Source organism: Symphodus melops (genome assembly GCF_947650265.1).
Source record: "Symphodus melops genome assembly, chromosome: 11".
NCBI lineage: Eukaryota > Metazoa > Chordata > Actinopteri > Labriformes > Labridae > Symphodus > Symphodus melops.
This window is the reverse complement of record NC_136701.1, coordinates 574,820-590,282: the sequence shown is the minus strand read 5'-3', so window position 1 is coordinate 590,282 and position 15,463 is coordinate 574,820. Positions and strand designations below refer to the sequence as shown.

At 43.4% G+C, this 15,463-nt stretch overlaps 1 protein-coding gene across 1 annotated transcript; it reads left to right on the top strand.

Annotated features, from left to right (window-relative positions):
- The first annotated feature begins 313 nt into the window (after positions 1-313).
- Positions 314-15,068, top strand: LOC306831325 (NACHT, LRR and PYD domains-containing protein 3-like). The gene is made up of 13 exons (XM_079355362.1): positions 314-355; positions 1,243-1,353; positions 1,636-1,746; positions 2,049-2,124; positions 6,012-6,240; positions 9,202-11,002; positions 11,085-11,258; positions 11,573-11,746; positions 11,872-12,045; positions 12,792-12,965; positions 13,047-13,220; positions 13,395-13,441; positions 14,090-15,068. Exons 1-13 carry the CDS (start codon positions 348-350, stop codon positions 14,707-14,709), a joined length of 3,873 nt encoding a protein of 1,290 aa, XP_079211488.1. The 5' UTR covers positions 314-347; the 3' UTR covers positions 14,710-15,068.
- The last annotated feature ends 395 nt before the right edge of the window (positions 15,069-15,463 follow it).

The window sequence follows — 15,463 nt, the reverse complement described above, 5'->3', positions numbered from 1 at the left end:
CTTTGTCAAACAGGCGGCAGTTCTGATATTGACTAAAATAACGACATTACATTATGAGAAAAAAAAATCGAAATTATTTAATAGATTTAATTTTTACACTATAAAACGCGTTGGACTAATAGTCGTTTAAAAGGGACGTCAGTTTGTTGAAACAATTCTTCAAACAAACACTGAGATTATGAGTTGGATGTGTTTTTGCAAAGAAAGAAAAAGTGTAAATTTATTGTAGAATTGTGTAATTGTTTTTTCGAAGCTTACAAAACAGGAAGTGACGTGTTAGTTCTGTGTTAGTTCCCCGTTGGCCCTCCTTCTTTCCTTCTCATCCTGACACACTGAGGCTCAGCAGTATGGACAGGTATGTTACTTCCCTTTAACTCCTCACATTAAAATAGAAATAAGAGAAACACTGCGGGTTTAACACATAGACTACTGACCTTAATGTGATGAGATTAACATTAAACATCACAGACTGAGAGTCAACTTGAATTCATGAGCTCTTCACTTTAGATTTAGCCTACCTGTAAAAATGACAGAAGGCTAACAGGTGTGTGTCCTGTACTTTGAAGCCTGAAAGGAACACGTGGTTTATCAATTTGAATATGTTCACTTTAAGTAACAACATTTAACAACAACCAGGGAAAGTAAAAACTACACATGAACAAGTAGACACCAGAGAAAAACAATTCAAAACTTTAGACAACATGTTCACTGAATATAGATGAAGAGATTTTAAAAATATTCAGCAGCAAGTGTTTAAAATGCTTCATTATAAAAAGGAGTCCTGCTCTCAGAATGTGAAAGTGAAAGTGGGTTTGAGTGGTGTAATGTAGAAACCTAACCCTATGGGGTCAGTCCAACACTAAGCTCTCTGTGTGTTGGATGATGAGCCTGAGTGAACCTGTGTATACAGTATGACCTGTACTTCCAGTTATTGTTTAAATGCTTCTGTCAAGATTGCAGTTGAACCCAAATCCAGACCGACCGGTTAAACATTTAGATCTTACAGCTCACAGGGGCGAGGCAGGCAGGTACGCCTATATGAAGCACTGACGGGTTAATACTGATGGACTCTTTACTCTGCAGCAGCCTCTACCATCAGTGTGTGAATGTGTGTGAATGGATGAGTTAATGCTGATGGACTCTGCAGCAGCCTCTACCATCAGTGTGTGAATGTGTAGGTGTGGCCTACGGTGTAAAAAAGCTTAAGTTCAAGTTCATTAACCATTTGTGTTTTTCTATCAGGATCAAACAGAGACCGGACTCTCCCGGTCCGGGCTGTGAGTCCATGAAGAGTGACTTCTCCATGGGTCATCCCATTTCTTTCAAAGGTGGACGCCATTCTCCTGATGAAACGTAAGGGTTCAACGATGGTCAAACTTCTTGGCTTTCTCTATTTGTTTTACACAGGACAATTCAATCAGTGTTTTTGTTTACTGGGACATTTTCACAGTGTCCTAAAATATACTGAGGCTGTTCAGCTCTCAATGAGAAACTTGACTTAAACAGGGCAGCATGTCAATCCAAACATCTTCCTCAGGGGAACAAACAGACCAACAGTGTTCTCTTCACCGTCTACTACAGACTACCATCAAACGCTTAAGTTCAAGTTCATTAACCATTTGTGTTTTTCATCAGGATCAAACAGAGACCGGACTCTCCCGGTCCGGGCTGTGAGTCCATGAAGAGTGACTTCTCCATGGGTCATCCCATTTCTTTCAGAGGTGGACGCCATTCTCCTGAAGGAAAGTAAGGGTTCAACGATGGTCACCTTTTTAATCACCAATTAAAAAGGTCTGGTTGTGTTTCTGTGCAGACTCACATTAGTTCAGTAGACGAGACCACACTAAGTGAGACTTTTTGAGTATTACCTCATATCGAAGTGTCTTTTTTTAGATCATGTGGTCTGATATTCTTGCAGTTTTTGCCTTTCTTGTTTTTGTACCGGTAACACCGTGGGAGGATATTCTTCACCCTGCTGTCTCTCTTTGAGCATTTGTTGATTTTTCACTGCTGTTTTTTTTTTGGGGTCATGTCTCGTTTTTCTACAGAGTGGATCAAGAGACAGCAGACGTTTCTACCTGTCGTTCTGCTCAGAATCAAACACACCTGGATTCTGTCTTTAAGGTGCACCAAGTGTTTCTATTTTAGAACATGTTACAGGTAGAGTCGGCAGCTTCTTCTTTCAAAATAAAACTCAGTCTTCTCCTAAAGTGAAGCTGCTCCATTGTCCCTTCTGGGCCTCCGTACATGTGTGACTGTGGGCCTTTTTCAAACCAACCCCCCCCCTCCCCCCCCCCCTCCTCCGTCACACTCAGCTGAATGAAGTCCCCTCCATCCAGGTGGAGGGTAGAAATACAGCAGCAGGCTTTGGGACAAACTTCACTCTCTCAGGTGGAAACAGGAAGTGTGTGTTACCATGGTTACTCAGCGGCATCCTGGGGGAACGGCTTATTATTAATGTACGTAATACATTCTGTAAAAGTCTTAATGTAGATTATTTTTCTCTAATGAAATTTATATTAGTGTAGACTTATAGTAAAACGATCAGATGGAGCCCACATTCTTTATTGTAATTTATAATGTTTAATTTATTATAATATCAAAGAACAGGTTCAATGAAAGCAGACAAGGAGACTATACATGAACATCACAGCAGATAAACCTTTTTGTTGTCAGTAACATGATTTAATATTCTTTAGTTTTTGCAACAGTCCCTTTAAATATGAAACCCAATGAAATAAACAGGTGAACAGAAGGAAGAAAAGAAGAGGAGGCTTTTATTTGATCCTTTAAAACAATAAACAGGTGAAGTTGTTCACGTCTGTATGATCATATTAAATGTCCATCTGAGCTGGAGCAGTGAACTTACTTTAATACAGGTCGCTCCTTCTTTAGTACAGGTCACTCCTTCTTTAGTACAGGTCACTCCTTCTTTAGTACAGGTCACTCCTTCTTTAGTACAGGTCACTCCTTCTTTAGTACAGGTCACTCCTTCTTTAGTACAGGTCACTCCTTCTTTAGTACAGGTCACTCCTTCTTTAGCACAGGTCACTCCTTCTTTAGTACAGGTCACTCCTTCTTTAGCACAGGTCACTCCTTCTTTAGCACAGGTCACTCCTTTAGTACAGGTCACTCCTTCTTTAGTACAGGTCACTCCTTCTTTAGTACAGGTCACTCCTTCTTTAGTACAGGTCACTCCTTTAGCACAGGTCACTCCTTCTTTAGTACAGGTCACTCCTTCTTTAGTACAGGTCACTCCTTCTTTAGTACAGGTCACTCCTTCTTTAGCACAGGTCACTCCTTTAGTACAGGTCACTCCTTCTTTAGTACAGGTCACTCCTTCTTTAGTACAGGTCACTCCTTCTTTAGTACAGGTCACTCCTTTAGCACAGGTCACTCCTTCTTTAGTACAGGTCACTCCTTCTTTAGTACAGGTCACTCCTTCTTTAGTACAGGTCACTCCTTCTTTAGTACAGGTCACTCCTTCTTTAGCACAGGTCACTCCTTCTTTAGTACAGGTCACTCCTTCTTTAGCACAGGTCACTCCTTCTTTAGCACAGGTCACTCCTTCTTTAGCACAGGTCACTCCTTCTTTAGCACAGGTCACTCCTTCTTTAGTACAGGTCACTCCTTCTTTAGTACAGGTCACTCCTTCTTTAGCACAGGTCACTCCTTCTTTAGTACAGGTCACTCCTTCTTTAGTACAGGTCACTCCTTCTTTAGTACAGGTCAGTCCTTCTTTAGTACAGGTCAGTCCTTCTTTAGTACAGGTCACTCCTTCTTTAGTACAGGTCACTCCTTCTTTAGTACAGGTCACTCCTTTAGTACAGGTCACTCCTTCTTTAGTACAGGTCACTCCTTCTTTAGTACAGGTCACTCCTTTAGTACAGGTCACTCCTTCTTTAGTACAGGTCGCTCCTTCTTTAGTACAGGTCACTCCTTCTTTAGTACAGGTCACTCCTTCTTTAGTACAGGTCACTCCTTCTTTAGTACAGGTCAGTCCTTCTTTAGTACAGGTCACTCCTTCTTTAGTACAGGTCAGTCCTTCTTTAGTACAGGTCAGTCCTTCTTTAGTACAGGTCACTCCTTCTTTAGTACAGGTCGCTCCTTCTTTAGTGCAGGTCACTCCTTCTTTAGTACAGGTCACTCCTTCTTTAGTACAGGTCACTCCTTCTTTAGTACAGGTCAGTCCTTCTTTAGTACAGGTCACTCCTTCTTTAGTACAGGTCACTCCTTCTTTAGTACAGGTCACTCCTTCTTTAGTACAGGTCACTCCTTCTTTAGTACAGGTGGCTCCTTCTTTAGCACAGGTCACTCCTTTAGTACAGGTCACTCCTTTAGTACAGGTCACTCCTTCTTTAGTACAGGTCACTCCTTCTTTAGCACAGGTCACTCCTTTAGTACAGGTCACTCCTTCTTTAGTACAGGTCACTCCTTCTTTAGCACAGGTCACTCCTTTAGTACAGGTCACTCCTTCTTTAGTACAGGTCACTCCTTCTTTAGTACAGGTCACTCCTTCTTTAGCACAGGTCACTCCTTCTTTAGTACAGGTCACTCCTTCTTTAGTACAGGTCACTCCTTCTTTAGCACAGGTCACTCCTTCTTTAGTACAGGTCACTCCTTCTTTAGTACAGGTCACTCCTTCTTTAGTACAGGTCACTCCTTCTTTAGTACAGGTCACTCCTTCTTTAGCACAGGTCACTCCTTCTTTAGTACAGGTCACTCCTTTAGTACAGGTCACTCCTTTAGTACAGGTCACTCCTTCTTTAGTACAGGTCACTCCTTCTTTAGTACAGGTCACTCCTTCTTTAGTACAGGTCACTCCTTTAGTACAGGTCACTCCTTTAGTACAGGTCACTCCTTTAGTACAGGTCACTCCTTCTTTAGTACAGGTCACTCCTTCTTTAGTACAGGTCACTCCTTCTTTAGCACAGGTCACTCCTTCTTTAGCACAGGTCACTCCTTCTTTAGTACAGGTCACTCCTTCTTTAGTACAGGTCACTCCTTCTTTAGTACAGGTCACTCCTTCTTTAGTACAGGTCACTCCTTCTTTAGTGCAGGTCACTCCTTCTTTAGCACAGGTCACTCCTTCTTTAGTACAGGTCACTCCTTCTTTAGCACAGGTCACTCCTTTAGTACAGGTCACTCCTTCTTTAGTACAGGTCACTCCTTCTTTAGTACAGGTCACTCCTTCTTTAGCACAGGTCACTCCTTCTTTAGTACAGGTCACTCCTTCTTTAGTACAGGTCACTCCTTCTTTAGTATAGGTCACTCCTTCCGTGACTAGTGGACGCAATAGGCGTTACGCGTGATCATCGAGTGAGCATCGGTGCAGACTCGCTGGCGGAGGGTTTTATGGCCCACTAAGACTCCCTGCCAAGTGGTTTGAGATGGACTTAATATGGCGGGCCCTCCGCGGGGACGCACAAACAGAGGGGTCGTGGGGAGGGCTCGGGTGTAGTGGACGGTTTGAAAAAGACCCTGTGTCTGCAGAGACTCTGTCCTCTGACTGGATTTGACTCTTCTGATTTGTTCTGGTTGACTCGGGACGTTTGTGGGCGGAGCTGGAGTGTTTCCTCCAGCCAATGAGAGCGCAGCAGGTGAGTTTAGGAGTGGATACAGCTCAGTGATTGGAGGAGATTCAAAGCGGTGAATATGACGGACGTGGACGAGTGAGGAGAAACAGCGAGAGGAGAAAGCTGCTTCTAAAAGCAGGCTGAACCTTGTGTTGGACGTGGAGCTGCTCTACTTCCTGTTGGACAGGAAGCTGACAAACACCGGCCGTTAGCTTGTGCTAGCGTGCGTTAGCTTGCAGTCTAGGTAAAAGCAGTGGACGTACACACTACGTCCTGCTGTGAGCGATGAGCCCAGGAGGAAAGGCCACGTTTGAATGTTGTTTAGAACGAGAAAAGCTGCTGACTCTAACTTTGAGGACAAGATTGATTTTTAATCTATTTTAAAACATTTTTCATAACTTTATGATGATTAATTCTGTACTGATTTCTTTTCAGATGCTCGAGGAGAACATAGTCTGTTTTGTGAAGAATGAGCTGAAGAAGTATAAGGTTATCCTCACAGCAGATTACCCAGAATGCTCTTGGAGGTGGAGAGAGAAAGACGAGGTGTTGAGTGGTGTGGATGCAGATCTGATGAAGAACAGTAAAGAAGCTTTCCTGAAAATCACACGACACTTCCTGAAGATAATGAAGGAGGAGGAGCTGGCTGACTGTCTGCAGAGCAGTAAGAGGCTTTTAATTGGAGGAAAAGAATCTACTCATCGACTACTCAAACTACAAAATGCTTGACCTTCAAAACAACCGCTATACAAAAAGGAAATCTAACACTTTACAGATTGTTGTATTAGAGCCTGACGGATTAATCTGCCAGTCGATAATATTGTCTGATATTAGCAGCTCCACTGACTATCAGTAACAGCTCATTTCTTTTGCAGGTATTCAACAATGCAACTTTATTCACCAGTCAAAATTCATTTCTTTTGAGTTTCACTGTATTACACTAGCAGTTCTCTGTCACCAGCAGAGGGCGCTATATGGATTACAAGAAACATCTTCACTCTCCAGAGTGTGGAGCGGTGATGCACATACATGCACAGTTACATCCCATGTTGTCTTCATCATAAATCTTTTCCACACGTTTGAGATATATATATATATATATATATATATATATGATATATGTTCTATGTCATAGATATATATATATATGATATATATATATATCTATGATATAGAACATATATCATATATATATATATATATATGATATATGTTCTATATCATGCTCATTGTTACGTTTACAAAAAGCAGGTAAAGGACCTTACTTATGGCTATATTACAAGAGCCCAGCTTAATCCGTCATAGCGTGGCAAGAAAAAACTTCCTTTTAACAGGCAGAAATCTTCAGCAGACCCGGATCATGACGGAACAGCCATCTGCTAAACTGTGCTGGGCTTGAAAAATGGGACAAGATGCAGAAAGAAGAATGTGATAGGATTGGTTGTGGGGGGGGGGGTCTGGGCAGGCCATCCTCGTGGGGGGGGGGGGTCTGGGCAGGCCATCCTCACCAACAGTCCCAAGGAACCTAAGAGAGCTCAGGAGCTCCCAGAAAAAGGAGAGGTTAGAATATAAAGATAGTGACAAGCAGTAATAAGATATGAAAGCTGGGAGAGAAAGAGAGAGAGAGAGATAAGAGATCCTGGTGCCAGTTCCCCCGGTAGTCTAGGCCTATTGCAGCAGAACTATGAGCTGGTCCTAAGCCAGCCCTAACTATAAGATTTATCAAAAAGAAAAGTTTGAAGTCTATTCTTAAAAGTACCTAGTGTGTCTGCCTCCCGGACCCCGACTGGTAGACGATTCCAAAGGAGCCTGATAACTAAAGGCTCTACCTCCCATAGTACTTTTAGAGACTATAGGCACCACGAGCAGGCCTGCATTCTGGGAACGTCATGTTCTTGATGGATAGTACGGTACAATTAACTCTTTAAGATAGGATGGTGCCTGACCGTTTAGAGCTTTGTAGGTGAGCAGAAGGATTTTAAATTCTATTCTAGATTTTATAGGGAGCCAATGGAGAGAAGCCAATACAGGAGTAATGTGGTCCCTTGTCCTAGTTCTAGTAAGAACACGAGCTGCAGTGTTTTGGACGAGTTGGAGGGTCTTTAGAGATTTACCATGGCACCCTGCTAAAATAGAATTACAGTAATCCAACCTGGAGGTAACAAATGCATGAACTAATTTTTCAGCATCATTTTGTGACAGGATCTGTCTGATCTTAGAGATATTACCAAGGTGAAAATAAGCTGTCCTTGAAATGTGTTTAATGTAGGAATCAAAGGACATATCCTGATCAAACAGAACTCCTAGGTTCCTAACAGTGGTACTAGAGGCTACGCTAATACTACTAAGGGCCGTCATATCATCAGAGAAAGTCTCTCTAAGGTTCTTAGGTCCAATCACTAGAACTTCAGTCTTGTCTGAGTTGAGCAGTAAGAAGTTTCTGGTCATCCAGGTCCTGATGTCCTTGAGGCTTCTAGTTTACGAAGCTGGTTGGTGTCTTCTGGCTTCATTGCTATGTAGAGCTGAGTATCGTCTGCATAGCAATGAAAGTTTATGGAGTGTTTTCTCATAATACTACCGAGAGGAAGCATCTATAATGTAAATAGAATCAGACCAAGCACTGATCCTTGAGGCACTCCATAGCTAACTTTGGTGTGCATAGAGGACTCATCATGAACATGCACAAACTGAGATCTGTCTGATAAATAGGAACTAAACCAACTTAAAGCAGTCCCTGTAACTCCAAGTCATTGTTCTAGTCCCTGTAACTCCAAGTCATTGTTCTAGTCCCTGTAACTCCAAGTCATTGTTCTAGTCCCTGTAACTCCAAGTCATTGTTCTGTTCTCTGTAACAGAATCTGATGGTCAATTGTATCAAAAGCAGCACTAAGATCTAACAGGACAAGCACAGATAGAAGTCCCCTGTCTGAGGCTAACAGAAGATCATTTGTTACTCTAACTAGTGCAGTCTCAGTGCTATGGTAAGCTCTAAATCCCGACTGGAACTCCTCCAACAGGCTGTTGTTGTGGAGAAAATCACACAACTGATTAGCTACCACTTTCTCTAAGATCTTGGAGATAAAAGGAAGGTTAGATATAGGTCTATAGTTAGCTAGAGTTCCTGAATCAAGAGTAGGCTTTTTAAGGAGCGGTTTAATTACAGCTACTTTAAATGACTGGGGTACATAACCTGCTGCTAAAGATATATTGATCATATCAAGTATGGAGCTGCTAACTAGGGGAAAGACTTCCTTAAACAACTTGGTTGGGATTGGATCTAAAAGACAGGTTGACGGTTTAGACGCAGAAATAATTGAATTTAGTTCTGAGAGGTTAATTGGAAAAAAAAGCTGACATGATTCATCAGTCTGGGTGTGAAAAAAGAAAGCGGTAGAGCGTTGGGACTCTGGTAGACATATTGGTGGCTGGAGGGGCCCCCAATTAGTTTTTGTCTAGAGCTGGCTTCTAATTTGAATTTAGTATCAAGTGTACCTTAAAGAAAATCAACATATGACCCATAAATAAAAGAACTGTTCAAATTAGAAGAGACAGAGTTTAAATCCTGACAGTCAGTTGCACCTTCAGTATTGTCTACTTAGTGGTGTTCTCCTTTTTCTTTTTGTAGAAACTCCAGCATTTTGTCAGACCAAACTCAAATCCAATCTTCAGATGAGATTCCAGTGTGTGTTTGAGGGGATCGCTAAAGCAGGAAACCCAACCCTTCTGAACCAGATCTACACAGAGCTCTTCATTACAGAGGGAGGGACTGGAGAGGTCAATGAGGAACACGAGGTCAGACAGATTGAAACAGCATCCAGGAAACCAGACAGAGCAGAAACAACCATCAGACAAGAAGACATCTTTAAAGCCCCACCTGGAAGAGATGGACCAATCAGAAGAGTGATGACAAAGGGAGTGGCTGGCATCGGGAAAACAGTCTTAACACAGAAGTTCACTCTGGACTGGGCTGAAGACAAAGCCAACCAGGACATACACTTCACATTTCCATTCACTTTCAGAGAGCTGAATGTGCTGAAAGAGAAAAAGTTCAGCTTGGTGGAACTTGTTCATCACTTCTTTCCTGAAACCAAAGAAGCAGGAATCTGCAGGTCTGAAGAGTTCCAGGTGGTGTTCATCTTTGACGGTCTGGATGAGTGTCGACTTCCTCTGGACTTTAAAAACAACCAGACCCTGAGTGATGTCACAGAGTCCACCTCAGTGGATGTGCTGCTGACAAACCTCATCAGGGGGAATCTGCTTCCCTCTGCTCGCCTCTGGATAACCACACGACCTGCAGCAGCCAATCAGATCCCTCTTGAGTGTGTTGACATGGTGACAGAGGTCAGAGGGTTCACTGATCCACAGAAGGACGAGTACTTCAGGAAGAGATTCAGAGATGAGAAGCAGGCCAGCAGGATCATCTCCCACATCAAGAGATCCAAAAGCCTCCACATCATGTGCCACATCCCAGTCTTCTGCTGGATCACTGCTACAGTTCTGGAGGATGTGCTGAAGACCAGAGAAGGAGGAGATCTGCCCAAGACCCTGACTGAGATGTACATCCACTTCCTGGTGGTTCAGTCCAAACTGAAGAACAGGAAGTATGATGGAGGAGCTGAGACAGATCCACACTGGAATAAAAGGAACAGGAAGATGATTGAGTCTCTGGGGAAACTGGCTTTTGAGCAGCTGCAGAAAGGAAACCTGATCTTCTATGAGTCAGACCTGAGAGTGTGTGGCATCGATATCAGAGCAGCCTCAGTGTACTCAGGAGTGTTCACACAGATCTTTAAAGAGGAGAGAGGACTGTACCAGGACAAGGTGTTCTGCTTCATCCATCTGAGTGTTCAGGAGTTTCTGGCTGCTCTTTTTGTCCATCTGATGTTCTTCAATTCTGGTATCAATCTCTTGGCAAAAGGTCAATCAACCTACGAGGGGTCAACAGCAAAGTCAGACAAATCTGTAGTGAAGTACTTCTACCAGAGTGCTGTGGACCAGGCCTTGCAGAGTCCAAATGGACACCTGGACCTGTTCCTTCGCTTTTTTGTTGGCCTTTCCCTGCAAGCCAATCAAGATCTCCTGCGAGGTCTGCTCCTTCAGACAGGATGTTGCTCATCTCCAGAAAAGCAAATAGCACATTACATCAAGACAAAAATCAGAGAGGATGCCTTTCAAGAGAGTTGCATCAATCTGTTCCACTGTCTGAATGAGCTGAAGGACCATTCTCTAGAGGAAGAAATCCAACAGTGCCTGAGGTCAGGGAGTCTACACACAGATAAACTGTCTCCTGCTCAGTGGTCAACCCTGGTCTTCATCTTACTGTCATCAGAAAAACACCTGGACGTGTTTGACCTGAAGAAATACTCTGGTTCAGACAAGGCTCTCCTGAAGCTGGTGCCTGTGGTCAAAGCATCCAGAATATCTCTGTAGGTGTGCAGAAAGTGGGACTGATTGGATTGGCTTTAAGTACATACAGATCAAAGCATCGTTTTCTCTTTGTTTCCTTAGATTGAGTGCCTGTAACCTATCTGAGAGAAGCTTTAAAGCTCTGGCCACAGTTCTTTGCGCCCAGTCAAACAGTTTGCAAGAGCTGGACCTGAGCAACAACAACCTACAGGATTCTGGTTTCATGATGCTGTCTTCTGGACTGGACAGTCCGCACTGTAGACTGGAGACTCTAAGGTAAGAATAACATTATCTTCATGACATTATCTTCTTTGTCAACAGAAGAGAAATGAGAAGGCTTGGTCACATCAGCGTGATGCTCAGTCTTCTTGCATGAAAGGGCTAGACCTAAGTGTTAAGAACTCTGACGAAGCAAGAGGTCAAGTCTAGCGTTGATGGATAAAGAGCGAGCTATCGACAGCTTGTACGTAAGCTGTAGCTAGCTAGATACCTGTGCACATTTGGTGCTTAGTAGACATTGCGGCCTCAGGTGGACTTGATTGGAAGCATTCAGTGCCTGATATAGAAAATATTTCTGCTCATGTAATTAGGTTATATCAAACCGGCCTCACTAAGAACTGCTGTCAGGAGTTGGCTCGTGTTCTGAGTTACGAGTCTTCTACTCTGAGAGAGCTGGACCTGAGTAACAACAACCTGCACGATTCAGGATTCATTCTGCTCTGTGCTGGACTGCAAAACGCTCACTGTAAACTGGAAAATCTAAGGTAAGATCCTGAACTCAGTCACAGCTACTTTATTTGTACCATCTGTTCCAATTACATTGCGGGCTGCCATGTGTCCTTCAGTCTTATTTATATACTACTAATGTACTCTCTCATTATTGATCCAGGCTCAGCATCTGTAATCTGTCGGGGTGCAGCTGTAAAGCTCTGGCCTCAGTTCTTAGCTCCAAGTCCTCTCGTCTGAAAGAACTGGACCTGAGTCACAACAACCTGCAGGACTCAGGCGTGGAGCCACTCTTTGCTGTTCTGGAGAGTCCACACTGTCAACTGAAGACTCTCAGGTAGCTTCATCTCAAGTCGATTGTGGCAGCCCAATCGCAAAAAGCAACTTTTAGTTTCAAATGGTTCCAGTTCCATCTTTTACTTTGAGTCTTTCAAGGCTTGATCCAAAAGGAACCTTATCTTGGTTGAAGATGTTTTCACTCTCGTCTGAAAGGCTTCCTGAGGTCTCAAAAGACGAGTGGACGGAGCTATACATATTAGGGGACCATTAGGGGTTGGCAGAGTCACCATTGACACTACCTGGAGCTTGAAAGCCTGGGTCTGAAGACAGTGGGGTAATGCTGTTCGGGCTGTGATGGCCATGTGGTTAAGCTATAGAAGTTGAGGGCGGCAGTAGCTCAGTCTGTAGGGACTTGGGCTGGGTACCTGAGGGAGGTAAGGTAAGGTGCCAGACCACTTCATGAGCACCGCCAAATCCCCCCTAAAGCCCTAAATATCAGATATTAGGACGATTTTGAGGTTGATTAGCGCTCTAAAGAACAGCTATCGATGTTTTGCTCTGCCTCGAGTCACTTCCTGTCAGCGCCTGTGTTTCCAATCAGACTTAAAGCTGTTTTGAACTTCCTGATGTTTCTTTCTCTTGACCCTTGCTTGTGTTGCTTTTACTCTCTGACATTCACCACTTTGGATAAAAGTTTTTGATAAGGGAATTTTATAACATCAGCCAGCAAAGACATCTAAAATCTACCATTTCCTCTGAGAGGGTGGTTTCTTCAAGTTTATAGCTCTCTCTTTTTTCAATCAGGTTGAATCAAACCAGCCTTACTGAGAAAAGCTGTGGGAAGCTTTCATCTGTTCTCTGCTCCCACTTCTCTTCTTTGAGAGAAATCGACCTGAGTAACAACGACCTGCAGGACTCAGGAGTGAAGCTGCTGTCCACTGGACTGGGGAGCGCAAACTGTGAGCTGGAAGTTCTCAGGTGAGGAGGCGTCCAACATCTTCCATATAACCACACAGATGAACTCTGACTTACTGTTCTGTAATCGGTGTTTCTTCGCAGGATGTCAGGATGTATGATCACAGAAAAAGGTTGTGCTTTTCTGGCCTCAGCCTTTAGCTCCAACCCCTCCTATCTGAGAGAGCTGGACCTCACCTACAACCATCCAGGAGAGTCCGGAGCAAAGCTGCTATCTGCTGGACTGGAGGATCCACTGTGGAGACTGGACACACTCAGGTAGGTCTGACCTGCTGCGAGATGGAGGCAGTGCTCAATGGACCAGTGCATTGCTTGCAAACTAGCTGTCCATTGTTCGGTACATGAAATAAATGGTCCAAAACAATTAACTAATTGAGCTAAACATAACTGTGCATGTAATCTACTGACTGCTGTGACTCTCTTTCATTTCAGGGTGGAGCATGGTGGAGTCCAGAGATTAAGGCCAGGTCTAAGGAAGTGTAAGCCTTGTGTTTGTTTGATGCATTTACACAAACACGCTCAGAATCAAAGACGTCCATCACATTTTTTTCCAAATCAGTCATTGTGAGAATACAAACCGTTGGTATAAAAAAAATATTGGCAAATTCTGAATGCTTTTAGAAATTCACCCATTTATTCTTTTTCTGTCTAAGTCAAGTTCAAGCAACAGACAAAATGATCCAATCTTGAGTCCTGCATTGTTGTGTTAGCATGCTAATGTTAGCGCTCTTTAGTTAGCTGCTAGCTTCATGTAAACTGACGCATCTAAAAACTCTTTATCCAAATAACCAGTGAGTGTGTTCTTCTTCTTCTCTTTAGTAATTGACTAAAACAGCTTTTTAGCCAGCAGGACTCCAGCTCCTCCCTCATTGGAGACAATCAGGACTCACACACACATTTAGATTCATGATATTTATGTTTACATGTCACACATTCTTTCTTTAAACCCAAGACAAAGTTTTTCCATGCTTATCATCCTAAACTTAAGACAAATTAATTCTACAATGTAAACTCGTTAAACTCGAACACCAAGTGAGCTGCCAGCTTAAAGGTTCTTAAATTGGAGCTTTAAAAAGTCTCTCCTTTAAACTTCTCGAAAATAATGAGGCCATAACTCTCTTCTTTAGATGCATGTGATTTGTTCCTGGACCCGAATACGGCACACAGAAAGCTCCAGCTGTCCAAAGACCACAGAGAAGTGAGCTTAGTGTCTAAAGAGCACCGGTGTTCAGAGTGTCCAGAGAGGTTCGACTGCTGGATTCAGCTGCTGTGTGAGAACGCTCTGACTGGTCGTTGTTACTGGGAGGTGGAGACGAAAGGAACGGTGTTTGTTGGATTGACGTACGAAGGAATAAGAAGGAAAGGGCAAGGAGTCGACTGCAAGCTGGGAGGGACCGATCAGTCATGGAGTCTGCACTGCTCGGATGACAGCTACTTTGCCTGGCACAAGGACCAGAGGACAGCAGTAAGCTCCGCCCCTTCCTCCACCTCAAAAAGAGTGGCAGTGTATGTGGACGTTGCTGCTGGCACTCTGTCCTTCTACAGAGTCTCCTCGGACACAATCGTCCACCTGCACACCTTCTCCAGCGTGATCACAGAGCCTCTGTATCCGGGCTTTAGGTTTGTGTTCGGAGACTTTGGTTCCTCTGTCTCTCTGATGCAGTCAGAGGACAGTGAGTCACAGACAAACGCTCACGCCACAGACACACGGGAGAAAGAAGCACTGAGTTATTTCTTGTACGATTAGTACTCGCAGGGCTGTTCACACTGAAACCTCTCTGCACATTTCTGAATCAAAGACCAACATTAAGAAAATCAAAATATTATTGTAAAATCAGGAAAATTGACTCCACCCATTTCTAAGATGCTGAAAGATCTGCCATGTTTAGGGTCTGCAAGAGTCCACAAAGTGCAACTGTGCAGATCTTCTTGTACCATCTCAGGTTTTTACCAGGTGGAGTTTGTAATCTTGCTAGATGCTCGATCTCACATATTCACACATGTATCACATATTAAATAGATAGATAGATACTTTATTGATCCCGAGGGAAATTCAGGGCATCCAGTAGCAGTATACAGACAGGCAGGACACAAGACATTAGTTACAGTACAAAACATTAGTTACAATACACACCCGCTGTCCCCCCCCCCCCCCCCCTCTGTATACAATAATCCCCCAAACAAGATTTAGCAGCCCCTATGTGACTGAGAGTTAAGGCATTAGCATAAGATTTAAAACTTATGTAGCATGGTGTACCTAACCTGTGAGGAGAGAGAAGCATGTGTGCTGTGTGTGCTGGGTGCATGTACAGAGGTCTTTGAGCTTATGCCCGAGGTGTGAGTACAGTCGTTAAACAGTCGTTAAACAGTGAGCAGTGATTTGCATTAAGTGTCCTAAGACAAAGAGGTGAGACCAGGGATGATTCGGGTGATTGCCAATTAAGTACCCAACTATTGAGGAGCATATTAGCATTAAGTGTTGAAGATATTAAACCATTACC

What these genes read in the sequence shown, in the direction of transcription:
- LOC306831325 (XM_079355362.1), top strand. An exon ending in AAAGCATCCAGAATATCTCT is followed by an intron (nt 11,003 to 11,084) that starts GTAGGTGTGCAG and finishes TTGTTTCCTTAG; the next exon opens with ATTGAGTGCCTGTAACCTAT. An exon ending in AAGGCCAGGTCTAAGGAAGT is followed by an intron (nt 13,442 to 14,089) that starts GTAAGCCTTGTG and finishes TCTCTTCTTTAG; the next exon opens with ATGCATGTGATTTGTTCCTG.